The sequence below is a fragment of the Melanerpes formicivorus genome, unplaced genomic scaffold, assembly GCF_026170545.1.
Source record: "Melanerpes formicivorus ecotype bairdi unplaced genomic scaffold, bMelFor1.0.p_v2 SCAF_9, whole genome shotgun sequence".
In the NCBI taxonomy this organism is placed as follows: domain Eukaryota; kingdom Metazoa; phylum Chordata; class Aves; order Piciformes; family Picidae; genus Melanerpes; species Melanerpes formicivorus.
Window position 1 is genome coordinate 1696896 of NW_027142361.1, and position 16700 is coordinate 1713595.

The 16700-nt window shown below is 41.3% G+C and overlaps 1 protein-coding gene across 2 annotated transcripts in view; it reads left to right on the forward strand.

Moving 5' to 3' along the window:
• The first annotated feature begins 806 nt into the window (after positions 1 to 806).
• ANGPT2 (angiopoietin 2) overlaps positions 807 to 16700 on the forward strand; it is a 64556-nt gene continuing 48662 nt past the window's right edge. The window contains exon 1 of one of the 2 annotated variants that reach the window (XM_068142961.1): positions 807 to 1429. In XM_068142961.1, coding sequence (XP_067999062.1) covers positions 1148 to 1429 — 282 coding nt within the window. In that variant the 5' untranslated portion in view covers positions 807 to 1147. The remainder of the gene's footprint in view (positions 1430 to 16700) is intronic. The other variant, XM_068142962.1, reaches the window with a different exon arrangement.

Genomic DNA, 16700 nt, shown 5'->3' on the forward strand with positions numbered 1-16700 from the left:
AAGCTTGCATGGTAACTTCTCTTCAGCCATGCCACTTCCTGAGGCATGCTTTGCTCTCCCTGTGTCTGGACAGTTATTCATCTTCCAGCCCCTGCTGACTTGTGATTTGGAACTTAATGTTAATGTTAGCACTTCCAAAGGTAGCCATTTAATACAGACCAAAAAAGCCATACACACACACACATATATATATATACACACACACATGTATATGAAAATAACTTTTAAAAAGGTTTGAAAACACTTAGCTCTTGAAAGCCCTGACTAAAAATTAACATCATTCTGAGATGCAGTAAAATACAAGGTCTGCGTTCAACTGAAAACTTTTAATTAAACCCTGTCTCTGGTTCTTTTTGCAAGGATGTGCCGAGGCTTGCTTTTGTATGTTGAGGACAGTGGCTTTCTCTGGAATGACACAAAGCATTAAGCACAAATGAAACCACATCTTGGTTCAGCACATGTTAAAAAAAAAAAAAAAAAGAAGAAAATTCTTTAAGAAGGCCAAGCAAGCCTGGAGCTGTTGGGTTTGGGTTGGTTTATTATTTATTTATTTAGATAGATTTTAATTTTTTTTTTACAGCATTTCACAAGCATAGTTGGAGGCTATCGGAACTGATTGCTCTGTCTAGGAAACCCTTAATTAGAGCCGTGCTGCAGGAATTTGCAGAGGTCCTGTTGCTGCCGGTTCCTCCCTGGGGTTCCCTCTCTTCGCGCATCTCCGCGCACCTCCGCACCCGGGCCGCGCTCTCCCCCCCCGCCCGTTTTGCACATGCCTCCCCCCGCCCCCTCCCCCAGGCTGCAGGAAGGCACTGGCGAGGCTGGGAGGGAGGAGCAGCTCCGCTCCACATGTCTGCCTGCTGTTATCAACATCATATAAGGGAAGCGAAGTGATTGATTCGGGTACCGGAGGGCTGACGCCTTGGCACGGGCAGGGGGAGAAAGCTTCCCGGGGGCTGTTGGTGCTCCCCGCATCTGACAGCTCGGGGCAGGGCGGTGGGGCAGAAGCCGGCGCGCTTCCAGCTGTGAGCGGGACAGTGAAAAAGCCCAGCCCGCCCTGCCGCGGGCGGCACATGGCACCAGCGCGGCCGCTCAGCGCAGGTTAGCCCGCAGCTCTCTCGGCTCGCCGGTACCGACCGCCAGAGATAAAATGCAGTTTGCCTACTTCTTCTGGGGCTGCGGGATTTTCATAGCTTCAGGATACAACTCCTTCAGTAGGAGCATGGAGACGATAGGCAAGAAGCAGTACCAGGTTCAGCATGGGTCATGCAGCTATACGTTTCTTTTGCCCGAGACGGACAACTGCCGGTCTTCAACTTCTTACGTGTCCAACGCGGTGCAAAGGGACGCACCTTTAGACTATGATGATTCAGTTCAAAGACTGCAGCTACTTGAAAACATCATGGAAAACAACACTCAGTGGCTAATGAAGGTAAGAATAGAAATTCTAGTCTAAAAATCTTGTTTGCAACATCCTGTTATCTATTTCAATATGTCTTTTTTTTTTTTTTTTTTTTTTAGTCTTTCATCACTTTCCAAATGCACCAAATGCATTATCTAAACTAAATTTCCGAATTATTTTCCAGTCAAAAAGTTGTTTTCGAGTCTGAGAACATATTTTTACAGTTAGAAAGGAACAGAGAACTGCACTGTCCTGCAAAGCTTGTGATTTAAAGTTTGTCACTGTGCGTTGCTTGGACAACGTTACACATGCAGACAGACGGTGTGTCTGAAACCTCTGACATGAACCAGCTACTAATTTATAACTGACTGACAAGGGCTATTTTCCTTCTGTTTAAAGAATACAGCACGTACCTTTATCCCAGGTATGTTTGAAAAATGTTATTTGAAAAGTGATTTTAAAACTTGCACATAGAAATTAATGTATTAAGCTCCACTGATGAAGAACTGAAATTCTAAGCAAAGACTGTGGGTCTGGCTTGTAGTGCCATTAGCCTAGTGAAGTGATAGAATTTCAAGAAAGTTCATTAGCGGATATCCTTTGCATCCTGTAACATTTCCACTCAAATACACCATATTCAAGGGGAAAATATTCTGGAAAAGGTGTTGCAGATGCCACATAGCTTCCTTTAATGCAACTCCACTGCAGCCAAGGGGAAATGGTATGTTTATTGACAAAGTAGCAACATTTGTAAAATAATACCTGAAACAGCAGGAAAAAAGTGTGCACTGTGTATATTCTTAATATTACTGGACTGGAGAATAAGCCTAATTAAGATTCCACATTTTTATAGAAACTAATCAGATTCTAAATGCTCTATGGTTCAATAGATTTTGTTTTAATAAACTCAGTACCTGAAAAAAAATGTGATAGTATAGTTTAATTGCACAGTAAATTTATGAGTCTATGTGTTTCATAACAAGAAGCCTGTCTTCTAAGCAGCACATATTTTGAGGACTTAACTGAGTAGTTGACATACTGTCTCCAAATAAGTGTTCCAGTGATGTCATGTGGCACTTGGTGCCATGGTCTAGTCATGGGGTCTGCGTTGATAGGTTGGACTCGATGATCCTCGAGGTCCTTTCCAACCTAAGCGATACTGTGATACTGTGATACTGTGATAAAGGGGCTATTCATAATGGAAGACATTTTTGCTGCAAATTGAGAGAATTCAATAATTCTTTACAATAAGTAGTCACTTCTTGCATGGCAATAAATCAGTTTTGCATTGGGATTAACTTCTCTTATCAGTTACAAACGTGCAGAACTAGCATGATAAAACCAAAGAAACCTGCTGGTCAATGTGTGTGTGTGAGAAACAGAAGTCACACTTAAAAGCAGAAAGTACAGTGTCTTCAGCTACCTGAGAATGAACCTTGAAGCTTAAATCCAAAATGCATACACTCAAAGGCCGAAGAGTGGGCCTCTCAATCTGTCTTTATGGGTTTAGGATGCTTAATTTAGACACCCAAATAATGTCACTTCAGTAGCCTTTTAAATTTGTTTTGGTAATCTCACAGGCAAACATACTTCCCTCCACATATTTACTTATCTTTTACTTATTAATTTACAATGTTCACTATTGTCATGTTAAGACCAACATTAACAGATGTGCAATGCAGGATGAGAAACACACAAAGTAAGACATTCTAATCTCCCCAGCTGCTAAGCAATTTCCTAACATAAATAGTAAAATCACACACAAGACATCAATGCTAAATGCTACTTAAGTAGGCAAACACAGTATCATAAATGGTATCAGGTAAACAGAAACCAGTAAACAAATTCCAGCATCCTTATTTAGTAAAAACTGCTTTTTCCTGTTAGTCCCTGGGAAATGAGTTACAAGAGGAATAGGATAAGTATATCTAACCAGTCCTTTGGGGGATCAAAAGGCAGACTCTGTTTTATGAGACAGAGAAATTTCTTTTATTTGAGCAAAGATTTCCACATATGATGCTTTAGAATAGCCTGGGGTTTTCCCCCCTATCTGTTCAACAGCTAAACATCCTGTAAATTAATTGCTGTTTGCCTTTTTCACTATTTTAACACCTACTCTTTATGTCATCTGTTTTGTTCACAAAGAGTCTCCAACAAAAGTAGCTTTTCCTCAGATTTGCTTTGCTAGGGACACCTGTGTCTGCAAGTGAAGATGAAAAGCAAACAATAACCTTTAGAGTTGCTCACAGACTTAACCTGCTGATTTTTTAAAGGTCACTAATACACATTCCTAGGTTCGTATTTCATTTTAGCAAAATATAATGCTAGATAAGGCAAGGCAAGCCAAAATTGGTAGTTTAGTCTGTACACTGCATTGAAAGTGTATTATAAGACTGATTTTAAAAACAACCTGACATTAACTTCTCAGCAGTTGCACAGAAAATTGCTTTAGGTCTTGCTTTTTCCTTAAATAAATAAATAAATAAATTTTGCTCATTTAAGAGGCAATAACTGTTTTGTTTTGAAGTTGTATAAGAACCATATATTTCAAACTTCTAGTATGTATTAACCTTTAAACATTGTTCCTGAACTATTGCACATCCCAAAAGATTTTTACACTCCTCCCCCCATCCTGCCTTTAATCCATCAACTAAAGGAAATGCTCTGTTTCTGAATGAACACTAGGCTGTATGAATGGACCAGCATGGGAAGTGTGTGCTTCATCTGGTTAGTGGACAAACACAATGGAAAGAAAATGAGTTACATAGGATCAGGTTCTTTTTTGATCTACTCTTGTATAGACAGCAGAAGACTTACTTTGTTCTACAATTGCTCCATATTTCTGGTTTATGAAAACACAATTTTTGTCTGAACTGTTTTAAGGCCTTATGCCACTGCTGTATGTACCATACCTAACACTGGAGACTGTCTTTTCAAAAGCAGATTATGCTGAAGTGTTCAGATGGCATACTAGAACAAACTGCTATTCCACCTAATCCAGTGTTTAGTGGTAAGCCAGTAAGTGATGCTGTGGAGCAAAGGCCAAAACACTAGATCAGTTGTGCAGCGATATAGCTGAAAAGAACTCTCCTCTTTGAGTTTCCCTACCTTGGGATCAATTTATATATTGAAGTGCAAGATTTTTGCCAATGTGCACGTGGGCAAGGAGAACAAACCCCTCAATAATAAGATTTCTGATTAATTTGAGAGGATAGCAGATTGGTGTACAGCTGAGATACAAACCTGGACATTTTAAATGTAGACAAAGAATCATTTTGGTTGGAAAAGATGTAAGATTAAGTCCAACCATCAACATGTATGTTGGCTATTATACTTTGAATTTTTTGAATAGAAAAACAACATCAAGTTTTCATCTATTCCTAGAGATCAAGTAATTCCCTTAGGTTCCTGAATTAATGGAAGCTTTACCATTTGAATTGTGACATTTCTACTCAAAGAACTGCATTTTTTCAGGTAAAAAGAGATTGAAATAACTGAATGCTGACTTGAATTTACTTATTAATACATAAACTAGGTTCTACAACTCGGGAGATATGACTCTATCCAAAGCAACAACATAAAAGAAACAGGTCATATTTTCTTAGACTTGCCTGTTATAAGGAATTAAAACCAATGTATGATCAAATTGATCATAGCAAATGGAATATAGGTAATTTATTTTCAGTTTTTTTCAGCAGATCAAAAGACGAGAAAATAGAAGTCTGTGCTAAGATTCAACATCAACCAGAGTCAACCAGAACTTCACCCTGAACAATCCCAGCAGACTAGGAGTGGCAAACTTTGCTGGTAGAGATGCAGTGTCTTCAGATACTCTGAACTGAGATTCGTTTCTCTTTGTTGTGATAAACTGGGATCTCAAAACCCCTTTGTCACTTTGAAATGTTTTTCACAGTATCACAGTATCACAGTATAACTTAGGTTGGAAAGGACCTCGAGGATCATCGAGTCCAACCTATCAACACAGACCCCCATGACTAGACCATGGCACCAAGTGCCACGTCCAATCTCCCCTTGAACGCCTCCAGGGATGATGACTCAACCACCTCCCCGGGCAACCCATTCCAATGACAAATGACTCGCTCGGTGAAGAATTTCCTCCTCACCTCGAGTCTAAACCTCCCCTGGCGCAGCTTGAGACTGTGTCCCCTTGTTCTGGTGCTGGTTGCCTGGGAGAAGAGGCCAACCCCTTCCTGGCTACAACCACCTTTCAGGTAGTTGTAGAGGGAAATGAGGTCACCCCTGAGCCTCCTGTTCTCCAGGCTAAACAATCCCAGCTCCTTATTCCATAAGCACAACAAAATCAAATGTTTTAAGTTGGGAATGAATGCTTCTAATTTTTGATGAGTAATTACCAATGAAAGACTGTAATTATTGTCTTACTTGCACAGAACTTCATATCTCAAATACAAAAATGTATTCCGAAATGCCATCATTAAAATATGTACAATTATATTGTACAATGTTGGATTTTGAAGTACGCACGAGATGATTCTGACTGAATCAAGAGCTGGATTCCTTTCTTAAGTAATGCATCTGTTTTCACTTACTGTGAAAAGTGCTTGTTTCTGTCTATCAACTATGTATTAGCTAAGCAAAAGAATACTGGCAGAACCCAAAAGAAAAGACTTCCCCCCCAACTATCAGATTAGGGTATGTTACCAGATAAAGTTTCCACACTACTTTAAATATGCAGTTTATTGGATTATCTCTTGTAGGTAAATTTCTCTAAAACAATTTGAAATTACATTTTTGCATGTGTTTAAAAACCATGTTGTAAAGAATATTTCTGCATCTTTCCATGAACACCAAACTGGTGATACATGTATGAAATTGTGCAAAATCAACAAAGAAGACTAGAGATTTTCTTGTACAGATCTAGAAGACAAAAATGAAGTTGAGAGCTTGCCATCTCCAAGATATTATCAGTAAAAAAAAAGTGATAAACAGAGGCTTGTTTTACTAATGCAGTGTCTTCTTAGTATTCAAGATCTATTTTCATGTGCTTTGTTATTAATATGATCATCTTTGGTTCAAACAGGAGACTTTCTCCATTAATTTTTGACATCAGGTCCTTTATTCTTTTTCTGCAAGTGCACTTATAGGAAATGAGCCTGAATTGACAGTTTCCAATTCACATAAACACAGAAACCTTAATAGCATAACCTTTAGAATATTTTGGAAACTTTTGCAGAGACTGAGGTTCAGAATGGTGTTTCTTTTACAGACAGTTATCTTGTTACTGCTCCTTTTTGCTATAGTCATGAACAAATTCAATAATGTGCATTTCCACAATGTGCATTTCCACTTAATTTACCAAGGAACACAAATGATATAATTTGCTTGATTCCTAATCAAAAGAAACAAACTATCATATATATATATATATATATTGCTTAGAACAGAATTTTGCCTAGAAGACACAGATATTCATTTCTAATATTCAAAATATGACATCTAGTATCTTCAGTAACTGAGTTTCATACTACAGTGGTTTTGTGGTTTTGAAAATATACCACTGTATACATTATTTGATTTACAGTACTTCTTACAGTAAAATAAGGCACCTCAGTAAACCACTGTTTATCAAACAACTTTATACATGCTTTAATGCAAGAACCTCCTGTTACATCTGTTGTTTCATGGGATTAAAATCCTGTAGTTTTGGCTGAAAGACAAGATAGGGGCAAAGTAAGACTGTCTTCCTCCACCATTACAATTATTATAAGGCTAGACATGCAAAATGCTGCCAACTGAGTTAGAACAGAATCACAGAATACATCTGGCTGGAACAGACCTCCAAGATCATCCAGTCCATCCCTTAACCCATCACTGAAAGGTCAACACTAAACCATATCTCTAAGTGCCAGGTCCACACAGTGCTTGAACGCCTCCAGGGACCGAGACTCCACCACTGCCTGGGGCAGACCATTCCAACATTTGATAACCCTTTCAGTGAGGACCTTCACCAAATCTCTGGTAAAGTGATTGGGCAGAGTATTAAGGCCCAGATCCCCCAGATACTCCTTGCAGGTAGTGGGTTCCAGGCCCTTCTCTGGACATTCTCCACCACCTCAATGTCCCTCTTGTAGTGAGGGGCCCAGAACTGAACACAATACTCGAAGCGTGTCCTCACCGGTGCTGAGTTCAGGGGAACAATCACCGCCCTGTTCCTGCTGGCCACAGTGTTTCTACTACAAGCCAGGATGCCACTGGCTTTCTTGGCCACCTGGGTACGCTGCTGACTCACATTCAGTTGACTGTCACCCAGTACCCCCATGTCTCTCTTAACATCTACAACAGAGAGGTGCCACTTTTGGATCCTTCTCTTGAGCTTAGCAACACAGGGCAAACCAGAATTTGATCAGATGATGTCCATTAGCTCCCTATAGTAAGTTTAGCCTGTCTCTTTAGCCTGAAGGAGAGAAATAGAGGAATGGAAAACTTACAAGAAATCCTCCTGAAATACTGTTTGGTGAACATAAACTCTACTCCAAGTAAACCAAGCTCAGAGTAAATGTTAAAGTATTCTTTGGGTTACAAAATTCAGATCCATATTTTGTAAAATAAATAAATAAAAAAAATCCCACTCTGAAATGGTTCTGCAAACACTGTGTCAGTTTTCAAGCTGCCTAGGAAAATACATTGCCACTCATTAAATGACTTTTTTTTCATTGCTTACTACATTCCAAATAACTACTGAAAATACTATTATAATTTCATCTGTTTGCAAAACAGGTTAACCCTAAAATTAAGATGTTTACAAAGCCCAGCTAACTTATCTTGCAGTTTGTATGATTGGAAGATACCTGTCTGTTCTCATTCCAACCTCCAGATATTATGGTCTAGGCTGGACAGAGAGAGGGAAGCTACAGAAGCATTTCTACTGTCCTTATACTGCCTGTACAAACCTTTATCTGTTTATCTTATAATCTTCCAGGAGCCATGAGGTCATAATGAGGTCTTACTGCTAAAAAGACAAGGCTGATACACAACCTATTCTTCACTAACTTTCCTCTCTGTTAGTAGAAGTATGGATGGAAATCTATTATTATTAATGAGTAACGTTATTCCCAGAAGCTGTAAGGAAGTGAAATGTTTCCCTCTCTAGATGAAGATCATCCAGTCCAACCCTCAAGCCATCAATCCAAGGTCAAGACTAAACCAGGTCCCTAAGCGCCAGGTCCACATGCTGCTTAAGTATCTCCAGGGACAGAGACTCCACCACTGCCAGGGGCAGATCATTCCAATGTTTGATAACCCTTTCAGTGAAGACCTTCACTGGGCAGAGTATTAAGGCCCATCTAAACCAGAACTCAGCAGACCTGTTCATTCCCACGCTGTGAGCACTAGGAGTCATTCACCTCGTGTAATCACAATATCAGCTTCATCGCTATGCTCACTTTTTTTTTTTTGGTTCAGGCCTGCACCTGATGTGCATGATCCTGGAAGGAAAAACCCTCTTTTGTTCCATTCTGTCAGGGTGTGGGAATGGGGAGACACCCAGCACAGTGGAAAGGACATTTCCTGGGCAATAGCCATAGCCCTTACCCCAGCAACACCTCCCCTACATCACAGTATCACAGTATAACTAAGGTCGGAAGAGACCTCGAGGATCATCGAGTCCAACCTATAAACACAGACCTCATGACTAGACCATGGCACCAAGTGCCACGTCCAATCTCCTCTTGAACACCTCCAGGGACGGTGACTCAACCACCTCCCTGGGCAACCCATTCCAATGACGAACGACTCGCTCGGTGAAGAACTTTCTCCTCACCTTGAGTCTAAACCTCCCCTGGTGCAGCTTGAGACTGTGTCCTCTTGTTCTGGTGCTGGTTGCCTGGGAGAAGAGACCAACCCCTTCCTGGCTACAACCGCCTTTCAGGTAGTTGTAGAGGGCAATGAGGTTACCCCTGAGCCTCCTCTTCTCCAGGCTAAACAATCCCAGCTCCCTCAGCCTCTCCTCATAGGGCTTGTGTTCAAGGCCTCTCACCAGCCTCGTTGCCCTTCTCTGGACACGTTCAAGTGTCTCGATGTCCTTCTTAAACTGAGGGGCCCAGAACTGGACACAGTGCTCAAGGTGCGGCCTAACCAATGCAGAGTACAGGGGCACAATGACTTCCCTGCTCCTGCTGGCCACACTATTCTTAATGCAGGCCAGGATGCTATTGGCCTTCTTGGCCACCTGTGCACACTGCTGGTTCATGTTTAGGTGGCTGTCGATCAGTACCCCCAGGTCCCTCTCTGTTTGGGAGCTCTCCAGCCACTCTGACTCCAGCCTGTAGCTCTGCATGGGATTGCCATGGCCAAAGTGCAGCACCCGGCACTTGGACTTGTTAAATGCCATTCCATTGGATTCTGCCCATCTGTCCAGTCGGTCGAGGTCCCTCTGCAGAGCCTTTCTATCCTCTAACTGACTAACATCTGCTCCTAACTTGGTGTCATCTGCAAACTTGCTGATGACTGACTCAACCCCCTCATCCAGATCATCAATGAAGATGTTAAAGAGGACGAAGCCCAGCACTGATCCCTGGGGGACGCCACTGGTGACTGGCCGCCAGCTGGATGTGGCACCATTCACCACCACTCTCTGGGCTCGGCCCTCCAGCCAGTTCCTAACCCAGCACAGAGTGTAGTGGTCCAAGCCACGAGCTGACAGCTTAGCCAGCAGTTTGCTGTGGGGGACAGTGTCAAAGGCCTTGCTGAAGTCCAGCTAGACCACATCCACAGGCCTCCCCACATCCACCAGACGGGTCACCTGATCATAGAAGGAGATCATGTTGGAGAGGCAGGATCTGCCCTTCCTAAATCCATGTTGGCTGGACCCGAGCCCTTGGCCGTCCTTCAGGTGCGCAGTTATTGCCGCCAGGATAATCTGCTCCATCACTTTCCCTGGCACTGAGGTCAGGCTGACTGGCCTGTAGTTTCCAGGTTCCTCCATCCGACCCTTCTTGTGGATGGGGACCACATTGGCCAGTTTCCAGTCACCTGGGACCTCTCCAGTGAGCCAGGACTGGAGGAAAATGATGGAGAGTGGCTTGGCCAGCTCATCTGCCAGCTCTCTCAGCACCCATCCGGTCCCATGGACTTGTGAGTGTCCAAGTGGCTCAGCAGGTCCCGAACTAATTCCTCATGGATTACCGGGGCATTACACTGCTCCCCGACCCCATCGCCCAGCTCAGGAGGCCACTCGTCCTGAACTCCTGCCTTGCTGTTAAAAATTGAGGCAAAGAAGGTGTTCAGGACCTCAGCCTTTTCCTCGTCTTCAGTCACCGTATTCCCCTCCAGGTCCAATAAGGAGTGGAGGTTCTTCCTGCCCTTCTTCTTATTGTTAATATATTTGTAAAAATGCTTTTTATTGTCTTTGACAGAGGTGGCCAGCTTCAGTTCCAGCTGGGCCTTTGCCTTCCTAATTTTATTCCTACATAATCTAACAACTTCCTTGAACATACCTTGAGAAGCCTTCCCCTCCTTCCAAAGGTGATACAGCCTCTTTTTTTCCCCTTAAATCCTTCAGGAGCTGCTTGCTCATCCAGGCCAGTCGCCTTCCCCGTCGGCTCATCTTTCGGCACGTGGGAACTGCCAGTTCCTGTGCCTTCAAGAGCTCCTGTTTGAAGTAGGTCCAACCCTCCTGGACCCCTTGATGTACATGCATCGCAGCTGGGTTCCTGACTTCTCAATTGACCCTACCTTGTAGCCTACTCTTTCCTCTGCAGAGGGACCGATATCCTCACCCACCCCCTTCAGACCTAGTTTAAAGCCCTCCTAATGAGCCCTGCCAACTCCAGTGCTAGGACTCTCTTACCCCTTCTAGATAGATGCACCCCATCAGGACCCAGCAGGTTGGGTGCAGTGAAAGTGGTCCCATGATCAAAGAAACCAAAGTTCTGCCGCTGGCACCATCCCCTGATCCAATTGTTGGTGTGGGTTCTCCCATTCCTCTCAGTGTACACCCCTGACACTGAGGGAACTGATCAGAACACCACTTGAGCTCCTGCCCCATCAATCAATTGTCCAAGGGCCCTGAACTCCTTAATCGCCCTGGTGCCCTTCTTGCCAATCTCATCACTCCCAGCCTGTATTACCAGCAGAGGGTAATAGTCAGTGGGCTGGATTAATTTAGGGAGTCTCCTTGCAATGTCCCTAACCCGCGCCCCGCGTAGGGATGGGTCGGGACAACATATGGGTCCCTCAGTACCCCCCAGGAGAGAGTCCCCAACAACTATAACCCTTCTCCTTTTCTTTGTGGAGCTGGTCATTATAGCTGGTGGGGACTGCTCGAGCTTAGGCTTCTCCCTGGAGCTGGTTGTTATAGCTGGTGGGGACCGCTTGGCCTTAGGCTCCCCTCTGGATGCCTGCTCCTCAGCCTCAGCCCTCTCATCCCCACTGCTCTCAGCCTGCAGGGCCTCATATTTATTATGCAAGGGCAGCGGAGGAGGAGGAGAGGGTCGGGGTGGATTTCTCTTGCCACCCCTGGCAGGGACCTGTATCCATCTCTCTGTGTTTCCAGGGACCCTTCCCTCAGCAGGGGAGATCTGCAGAGCCTTCTCCCTTTCACTTTCCCTTATTGTCCTTAGCCTAGATACCTCCTCCTTCAGCTCGGCCACTTCGTCCTTCAGCTCTGCCACCAGGCTGAGGAGAAAGTTCACCTGGTCACACCTGACACAGCTGTCCTCTCCCTCCCCTTCTATTCCAAGTGCCAGGCTGAAGCACTCTCTGCAGCTGGCAGCCTGGACTCCAGCATGCTGGTGAAACAAGTCTGTCTGGGTAGATGCTGCTTTTCTATCCTTCATCTGAGGGATAACCAGATCCAAATGGTGCAACATTTGAGTGAAAAAGAAAAAAAGGTTTGGTTGTTTTTTTTTTTTTTTTTTTGGCAACCAGCCGATAGGCTAGCTAGTGAACCAAAATGGTGCCGCGCGCACAGCCCGGGCGGGATTTAAAACTGCCACGGCTGATGTTAGGTTTCATAGTTTCATAGTTTCATTCAGGGTTGGAAGGGACCACAAGGATCATCTAGTTCCAACCCCCCTGCCATGGGCAGGGACACCCCACACTAGATCAGGCTCGACAGAGCCTCATCCAGCCTGCTCTTAAACACCCCCAGGGACGGGATGAAGGTTAGTCAACAAAAAGTTTGACTACACAATTTGTGAAGTCCAATGCTATAACCTAGAATAAAAAAATCAAATATTGATGGGCAGTATTTCTTGTACTGTTTATAAATAAGGAATCCTAATTTTGAATGTTGGTGGCTTGTTGCACATAATGAGAAATATTTTTATTCATTTCAGTGAATGGCAGAATCATCATTGGCTTCTTGTCTTTCTTGCTTCACTGCTACTGGACTTTGGCAAAATGCCATTCATGACTCATGATATTTATTTATTCTTTATTTTTAGACTAATGGGAACTTTATGAATTCCTTCCCTGATTTCTAAGAGAAATATCACTTAGCTATGATCCTTAACTCTTAATGAGAATGGTTGATCACCAGTTCTGAAGCGATTGTTAAAGTTTGATGTTAAATTAAATCCTTACCCATATAGAAATTCACTCTACTAAAAGGTTTGCCAAGTTGCCTAGTGTCGATTGAGAACTTTTTTGAAATCTAAAAAATATTCGTCACTTGCAGTTTTATTTGCATCTCCTAACAAAAGTACAGCAAAAAGTATAAACATTGCATATATTATAAAGAACTTTCATCATTCTCCAGGTGACAAATCACATGAGAACATATGTGCAGTTAGGAAAGCAGTAGTGTGTGGGATGTGTACAACACAAGTTCAGTGTCTGGAGTGGTGGGACCTCAATTCTAAGACAGCCTTTGGGATGGTTTCAGCTCTCAGTCTCTTCCCTTTTCCTATGCGCTCTTTTGCTTCTTCTAGGTCAACATTTTGATTGTAACTTTTCTAGTTTAAAGCACACTACTGTATGGTTTTGAAAATATAATTATGCTGTGATACCATTTAGCATTAGGTACAAAATACTTCCAGTAAAGAACACAAAGTGAGTTATAAATATTTGTGCAAACAATGAAGGCATTTCATGTGTTTAGCTTCATGTTACATTGAGATATTTTGTTTTCATATAAGTAGATTATTGCCAATAAAGGGGGGAATTTTTTCTTCTGCTAAAAGATGTAAATTCTAAAAGCGTATCAAACCGCTTCCTTTAAATCATATGTAATCACACATGAGAATAAGTTGGCAAGCTTTCATTGAGTGCACAAGTGGCATTAACCAAATCATCTCCTACCTACAGACTTTCAAGTCTGAATTTACTATTTTAAGAGTTAGCATTTAAACCTTTAGTATTTCATGACACAATTTTAGCTTAAATATTTTCCAGTAAATCACAGCTCACTTTCAGCTAGCATTCATTTATGATGCTACTTTCTTCTGTTGTTTGCTGACAGGAAAATGAGATAAGAGAAAAATCTTAGCTGGAGGTCTGGACAGGCAGACATGCTCAATGGGGTATGTAAGAAGCTAATAGCATAGAGACATCTCAAGCATTCCCATATACATTCCCAAAAAAATTTTTTCCCCTCCCTAGAGAAACAACACATAGTCCCCTGGGACTTCCTGCCCCAGGATGAGGGGAAAAAAAAAAAAAAGGAGCAACAACAAAAAAGAAAAAGGCAATTAAAAATGTTTCTTTTCCAGACATAGTTGCTTCTTTCTTCCACAGGGTACTATTTTTTTCCAAAAGCTACAAGCTACTAAAATTGATAACTAACTTTCAGAAAGCATAGATAAATATATTATTTTATTAAAAGCTGATTTAAAATAGCTTATGGTCTGATTGATGGGGATTGATGCAATGCCCTTAAAAATGTGTTCCCTTAGGTCTGTCAACATGAATTGAGCTTGGAAGGGGTAGTGTTTCTTCCATTTTTATTCTAACTTTAAGCAGTATTTTGAAGAGAAAAAAAATCTGTCTACAAAACACAATTTTTACTGTATGTTGTCTTCATAATACCAATACATTGCAGTGATATGGAAATACAAATATAAGTACACATGGAAGTCCCCTGGCAGTATGGTGGTCCATTCATTGCACCCATGCACATTAAGCAGTATGTGTCACGTATATGTAAGTAAAATACTTCATATTGGCTATATGAACTTCTGTGACTAAATTGTGACAAACGATTTCTTCTTTTCATAAAAACTTCATTAAATTTCCATGCTCAATAGGATCCAAAAAGATAGGTTCATCCCAAGGAACCCTTCCTAGTGTGCAGGCTTTAAATGTACTACAAATAAACAATTTACATGTTCAGTGTTTAAACTGAAAGTGAAGTCTGTTAAAACAGTATTTGACAAAACTGTATTTTCTGTCTCTATACACAAAAACCTGTGAATCAGAAATCTAAGGATTCTTTGGCATGTATGGATGACCTTCTACAACAAGACAGTTGTGCATTGGCACAGAGTTTTCTAAAAAAATGTTTCAAATTATGGGCTAAATCCTACTTCAGATGGAAGAACACTACCACTCTGAAACAAAGGCAAGGCAACTAAGGCCAAGCATTATTAGATTAAAGATAACTCAAGATATCTGCAGTCTAAGTAGCAAGGCCTCATCTGTATTCTGAAAAAGTATTAAAACAAAATAACTGATGAGAGCCATCAGCTGTTGTATTATTTTGCCCTGTCAGTAGAGCTATGCAAAACTGATTATGGATGCTTAAGTTAATTTTCCATTATGCTCACTTCTGTGTAAACTAAACATCTTAGGGAATTAAATGTCAGGATGATGACCACAGGCATCGGGAGAGTTGATTAAGTTCCTTTGGTATTAAATTCACAAAGCTAAGTTTTGAATAAAGCACAAGACATTTTTAGTAGGGATGCAAGAAGAGTAATTCAAAAAGCTTTTGACATCTTAATATATGTCAAACAACATGGCTTCAATGCATACTTAAGAAATGCCTAGCTGTAAATGTTGTATTTTCTGTTGCTAGGTTTTCTACTGGATCTACTCAATTTTTGGAAATTTAAAACAAAAATTAGAGAAAAAACCCACTACAGCCATGTCATTATCCCTACAATTTCTTCTGTATCTACACTGGATGCCTGAGCATGTAACATGTTGTAACACGATGTGTTCAATTCTTCTGCAAGTACTTTTGAACTATTTTGTAAATTAATCACTAAGCACAATCAAGGTCTGACAAGAAACAGATGTTTCACATGCAAACATTCTGTATATTATTTGTGTTTCCCCCTTGAAAATATTGAGAAAACTAGTTTTAGTTAAATTATTCAATGCTCATCAGAGTACCACTGCCAATAATGCAAGGGATCTAATGCTTCAGATTAATGGCAGGAGAATAATCAGTTGTCATGATCTTCTTATGGACTGATAATCTTTAGGAGAATTTTGGGCAAAGTATGTATTTAAAACTCTTAACATATAATTTTAAATGATGTTACTTCTTAAAACATCTTTTCTACACTATCAACAGCCACAGTTATCTTAGTAACATCTTGGAGAGATCCACAATCCACAAACTTAACAGGAAATTGTCCTTTGTTTTCTTTTAGGTTAGTGCCTGTAGGTTTAGTCAAAAGTTCAACATAAAATGTGATTGCTGGTGTGAGGAAGGGAACAGGAACACGTTGCTGGGGCATGGAGGCATATGACCTCTCCATTTGGACATCAATCAGCTGTTAAATAGAATGAATGACCTACATGCAGCTGAGCTTCACACAGTATATCACACATAGCACTTGCTGAGTTTACGGGGCTAATGACATTTTTCATGCAATGAATCTGCTGATCTAAATATAGGGCTAGGAAGATATGACTGCAGATAAACTTTGACCTTGTTGCTATTGCTCTTAGCAGGTACAATTTTAGAGTCGATGCTTTATTGTAAGAATAAACATTATCTTCAGCTTTCAGTAGACAAGTTGTGAGAAAACCTTAAAAAAAATGCTTTTGGAATTTTCTCAAACTTACAGATGTATTCCCTGGAAGCAGTAAATTGCTTAGGCTATTTATCCATATCTGATTCCAGGAAAAGAGACCTTGATAGATTCCAATGATTTCAGGGTTTGATATAAAGGACCATGCAGCTCCAGCCATCTACCTACTTCTAGGGGACACAGAACTATGTAGAAACTCACGATTAATATTACCTCTCTTTGAAAATAAATGTTACAGTGACAGAATCAGAATATAAACATTAAGAAAATCACCAAACTTTATTTGGAAGAACTGCTCCAACAACTAACAAAAGTCTGTAAAATGAAACTAGCAGCCAGTA